The sequence below is a fragment of the Squalius cephalus genome (genome assembly GCF_949319135.1).
Source record: "Squalius cephalus genome assembly, chromosome: 12".
NCBI classification, from domain to species: Eukaryota; Metazoa; Chordata; class Actinopteri; order Cypriniformes; family Leuciscidae; genus Squalius; species Squalius cephalus.
Genome location: NC_137133.1, coordinates 27,272,705 through 27,278,763, shown reverse-complemented (window position 1 = coordinate 27,278,763; position 6,059 = coordinate 27,272,705). Strand labels below are relative to the sequence as shown.

The 6,059-nt window shown below is 36.8% G+C and overlaps 1 protein-coding gene across 8 annotated transcripts in view; it reads right to left on the bottom strand.

The window, feature by feature from the left end:
• Positions 1–5,331: 5,331 nt before the first annotated feature.
• fam49a (family with sequence similarity 49 member A) overlaps positions 5,332–6,059 on the bottom strand; it is a 40,416-nt gene continuing 39,688 nt past the window's right edge. For all 8 annotated transcript variants that reach the window (XM_079889341.1, XM_079889337.1, XM_079889342.1 and 5 more), the window contains one exon: positions 5,332–6,014. In XM_079889341.1, the coding sequence (XP_079745467.1) occupies positions 5,951–6,014 (64 nt within the window). In that variant the 3' untranslated portion in view covers positions 5,332–5,950. The remainder of the gene's footprint in view (positions 6,015–6,059) is intronic.

Here is a 6,059-nt window from a genome sequence, read left to right as displayed (position 1 = left end):
TCAATAAAACGCTCCCACACATTTTCGCAGGTGCCTACAGTTATAATCTGCCCTTTCATACAATTCACTGACAGAGCTGAATGTCTTGATTACTCATTCATGATTAACACAGAGCTATGCATGTGGAATGAGAATGCACTCTTTCGCTGATTTTCACACCTTTCCGAATGAGAAAGGTTTAAGTGGATTATAAATTAATTTGTGATAATGACCAGATGACTGCACATTATCCCTTATATTACATGGCATGAATGCATGGACATGAAATATAGATTTGAGGTGAATTTATTTTATTATTTTATTGGATCATCTTATCCACCACAATGTCCAAAACAACTGGCCTTGCAACAAGACGGATTACAGCGGCATCTCTTCTCTGATGATGCGTTTACTGGTGCGAGGGCGGGGCAACCTGTCAATCACATATCAATCACAGCAAAAGCAAACCACAACCATCCAGTCAATTCCCGATGGACAAAATCCCAAAGTCAAAGTTTTTTTCTTGTTTGAGAATAGGGAAGGAAAATATCACAATAGGGAAGGAAAGACTAGCGACTTTTGTTTCGTGATGACTTTTAAAAGTTCTCTGAGGTAATTTTCACTGCAATTAATAGCCTGAGACGCAAGATTAAATTACCCTAAAAGTCCTGCAGTGTGAAATGTGTTCTGACTGGAAAAATAATGAAAAATCACTCATATATGCAGTATTACTGCGTTGCCTTGAACAACATTGAATATTAGAAAATATCAGACCGCTGAATACCGTGATTGACCAATTTAGAGTATTCCAGAGCGCTGCGTGTCATATCATCAAGCTTGATGCATTTGCAGTGCAAGCATTGTTATTCTCTTTTGAGTCATTAAACAGTAAACCCACCAAGCATCCACATGACCAATTTGAGCACACATTTAACTCATTTCCAGAAAACAAACATCATCTGGAATCAAAATAATTAAGAATTGTATAATTCATACACACCTACAACTGAAAGTTATTTCCATGCAATTAAAATAAGACATTTTGCCCTGTGCGATTTAGACAGATGCATTGTGGTCCTTTCCCATGAATGGTATTTTCACACAAACACCATGCACCATCTAATTGAGTGATTACATGGCTGTTACTTCTTTTGAAAACAAAGACAAATCAGTGTGGCCTTACTTTGCCAACCACGCAGGGAGCAAGAACACCAATTATCTGGCATTACGTGACGGTTGGCAGCTGTGGGATGAAAAAAAAAAAAAAAACCTTTAGGAATGTGTGGCAGCAGAATGAAGAAAGCTGTTTGTTTTAATCAAAGGCAAAAAAGGCCCCAAGGTCTCTGTATGAATCTTGCCAGTTATGCAACATAATTCAAGATGGAAATGGGTATGTATCATTCATCAAGCCACAGCTTACGTAACACGCCACACTTCACATAGAGCGCACAATGAATGCTTTCATGTATATTTCAGAAAAAGGAATCTATTATTCAGGAGAAGGAGAGAGTTTGTGAGCGAGTTCTACCAAGTTTGAACCTGTGAGACGGATCTAAAGGTTTCACGGCACAGAGAGCTTTAACTTTTGCTTTAAGCTTTTCTATAAACTCTTCAAAAGTAAACAAACCACTGGTGAGAAACCAAAACAGAACGAGACACCGACTACAGCTTGGCTGTGCTGTGCTGCTGAAATAAAGCATGCAGTTCTCCTTCAAACACTGCTGATCATTCTTGCCTATGTTTTTTGTGAAATAACTTAAATATGTGGCAACAAATCAAATGAGAGAATGCATGAAGAACACAATAGGAGCTACTTTGTGTGAACTGGATTATATAGGAGTTTATTTTGCATTGTGGGCAGAAATGGATGGATTGAAACGGTTTGCCTTTAATGCCCAAAGACCAAAGCTCTCATCAATGTGCTCTCCCATCCATGGAGAAAACATTTGATCATCTATTCAAGTCGTTCACATAATCCATATCCCCAGTGGTCGAGCATGTGCTGTGAATATTTAATCAATGTATTCAAAACACCGAAATATCCTTTCTTTTCCAATTTCTGCACAGTCACGCCCAACTGCTTTCGCATCAGTTAACTCCCTACAGGCAAAACACTGCATTTGATTTTCTCTGAAACACAAAGGGAGAAGCACTATTTCTTGTTCTAAGTAAATAGCACTCCGGTTTTTGTTTATAAAGGGCATTGTTGGATTAATATACAAACTTTTTGCATTTTACTTTAAAATTTCTGGAAATAGTGTTGTAATTCATATTTGATAAGCATGGTCCAAAGTGTCAAAAATAAAAAAAAGAGCAAAAACAAGCAGTGGCCCTAATGATAATAAAAGAAAGACTTATGACTTTTTCAGTAATTATTGAGCATGTTTTTAAAGTAAGAGCCATATTGTCTCAGGCGAATTAGTCTATTTTTGAAACTCTGTTCTAATCGGACGTTATTCAAAAATAGCCAAGAGGGCCTAAGAATATTTTAATACGTAATATCTTTAATGTCTTGACATTAAAAAATCTGACATTTAAATTAGTTAAGAATGATTCACTTTAAGTGGACTACAGAATCACCAAAAAAACACCACAGATGATTTTATAATAATTTGGGCCGTTTGATTTAAACAAACTTCTTTAATAAGTAATGATTTAATGGATTTTTTTGACTGGTGCAATGTTCCTTGCACACTGAGTCTCATGGGTTTAGATCCTGTTGGTGACGCCAAGTTTCTGTTCAGAGGCAGCATGACTTCGCAGCGCCACCATCAGGCTCTGGCACCTGAAAGGATTTTCCTCCTCCATACTGAGACACCTCTCTTGATTGCATAACAATATGGAGCCATCAGTGGCCACTCCAGCAATAGTGCTGGGCCATAAACAATAACAGCATGGCGCATAAATGCCTGCCAGTCTCAGCTGAAGGCATGCGCTCAACAGTGTGCTTGCATGTATAACACTGAAATCCTTCATTTGGTGACAAAATTCAGCAAAAATGTATTTCGACGGATCTAACGATTGCCACATTTTACATTTTTTGAAGATTTCGAATGATCATGAAATATCACAGTTTAAGTCTACAAATAGAGGAAACAGTGCATACTTGTGTTATGCTGCAACTTAAGGGGATAGTTCATCTAAAAATGAAAATTCTGTAATCATTTACTCACCCTCATGTCATTCCAAATCTGTACGAAGACAAAAGAATATATTTTGAAGAATATTGGTTGTCAAACAGTTTTGGTTCCCATTCATTTCTACTGTATGGGAAAAAATATATATAATGAATGTCAATGGGAACTGAAACTGAAATATCTTCTTTTGTGTTCCACAGAAGAATGGCATACATGTTGGAACAACATGAGGATAAGCAAATGATGACAAGAGTTTTCTCTTTTTTTCTTAACAGCGACATCATGGTCTCAAGGCTTTATCTCTGCTAGAGCACAAAGCCAAAAATGACATTCTGCCCTGCTGATTGATCGAGAAACAAAAGGATTTTTATAGGCATAAATAACCCTGACATTCTTTAAGCCTGCCATATGTGTGTCTTGCCTTTTTTCTTTTTACTAATACGTACCGCTGACATTTGTGAAGGCTCATTTCCCTGTAATTTTATACACATTTCGAGGCCCGTAATCAGGAAACAGTTCTGACATTGCAATAAAACACCCCTGGACACACATTACACACTCACCCACATAAAACTATCCTCATTAACACCTCTCAGCCTGCACAATATTTGAGAGACTTACAAAACTGATTACTTCTAATGTTTCCGGAGATGGAAGGTTTTCAGACCTGGTCTAAAGACCAGAGTGAGAGACCACTAAATGGGAGTCTCTAATCCCATTTGCTGTAAGAGCTGCATCGATGAGGGCCTGTTTTCATGGCTCTCAGTTCACACCCTCTAGCGGCTCTAAGCTGTTACAAAAACACATTAGCACTTTAACTGGCTAGTCATCCAATACATGAAAAAGCGTTCAGAGCATTGCCTGCACGTGTTTTTCACAACACGAATGGGAATCATACTGAATCTTGTGTAATGGAACATGTAATAAATTTGATGAAATAGAGAAAATCAAATGAAATGGCACATTATTGCTAGGAAATTCTAGTGATCATCAGTAATTATTGTCGAAGTGGAAATGTTTCTATAATAATAATTAATGACAAAAAAATAGAGTGATGCTCACTGACTGTCTTGTGAAGTGAGAGTAGTGAAACACTGCCATCCAGTGTTGAAACATTATCAGTGTGATTTGCAGTCAATATACTGTAGTTTAACTACTAAAAATGACATGCATTCTAAACTGAGACCTCACAGTATTTGGGTCTTGAATCAGTTTAATGAGTGCAGTTCCTGCTCAACCTTATGACTTGTTCAGAAGGTTCAGGGTTGGTTAAAAGTTCAAAAATAGATTTTTTTTTTAACAATGCAAAAGTCTTTTCTGTCACCTTTGTCAATTTTAGTGCATCTTTCCTGAATAAAAAGTATTCAATTATTGACCCCAAATTATCTTAGTTAACCCAAACTTTTGAACAGTAGTGCATCTTTGTTAAAGGGATAGTTCACTTTGAAATTAAATTTTGGTATGTTTTAGCTTACCTCAAGGGCATCCAAGATGTAGGTGTCTTTGTTTCCGCAGTAGTTTCAATTTTGATATTTTTAGGTCAAACCGTTATTGTCTGTCAGTCATTTAATGGAGGTCTGTGGTCACTGTCTCAAAGAGCATGCACAGAGAAGTCCAAATTAAACAATTCCCCATCGTAAGTACACATTGATGGCCTAAGACACGAAACCAGCGGTTTGTGTGAGAAAACGAACAGTATTTATATCGTTTTTACCTCTTGTACACTTTCCGGCGCTTGCACAGACTAAGCCAGAACTCGCGCACACGTCACACACCAGGAAGCGCGCGCGCCCTCAGATCACTTGGACGTGGTTGTGTAGAGGTAAAAACGATATAAATACTGTTCGTTTTCTCACACAAACCGTTTCGTGTCTTAGGCCATCAATGTGTACTTATGATGGGGAATTGTTTAATTTAGACTTCTCTGTGCATGCTCTTTCAGATAGTGACCATAGACCTGCATTATATGACTGACAGACAAGAACGGTTTGACTTAAAAATATCAAAATTGAAACTACTGCGGAATCAAAGACACCTACATCTTGGATGCCCTTGAGGTAAGCAAACACATACCAAAATTTCATTTCAAAGTGAACTATCCCTTTAAATAGAGCACAAACATGTACATTTGGAAAACTCACACTGGACCAGTGTGGACTGCAAATTAGTAGCACACAGCCCAACTTTTTCAAAGTTAGAGGACATTAATCAAAAATATAATCAAAATGTCAATTTTATTTCAGATTTTAAAGCTGTATTGATGAGTATTGAATATGTTAGAAACAAAGAGGCACAGAGAAATGAAGAACACACATCACGTAATAACAAAAAATAAAAGCTGACATCTCCACCTTCAGCCAAACCACAGATTTGGGAACAAATAGAAAAAAAAAAAAGGTTACATCACATTATGGTATTTTTTCTGAACTGAACTGGTCTTTTCTCATCTTAATACAAAATACAAAAGCACAACCATCCCAACACACTTTACTCATTCAATATTGACAACACTTTAGCCAATGATTTCACTGTAACTCACAACCAATGCCTCAGCCCCTTTGGTTAACATGATCACTGTTATTAATTTGAAAACAAAATGGCAAATGATTTTTTTTTCTCCATGAATTTTCATAAGGCTGCTTGGTTTTTATTCATTTGTGCTTGTCGACAGTATAGGCAATTTGTTTAGAATAAAGGTCTGCTTTCTTTACATTGCAGTAACTTGGAGGGAATGATTATGTAAATACACCCAAGTATTAACATCAAGTCCTTAAATAAATGTAAACATATACATCTTTTGAGGTCAGAATATTGACCCACTTCACTTAAAACCATTACTGGAGCATCGTTCGGATATTTTTTGGAGTAGACTCATCATTTAGGTGTTTTGTGGTGAACCTTTGGAGAGAGAGAAAAAAAAAAAAAAGATTTAAAAAAATTAAA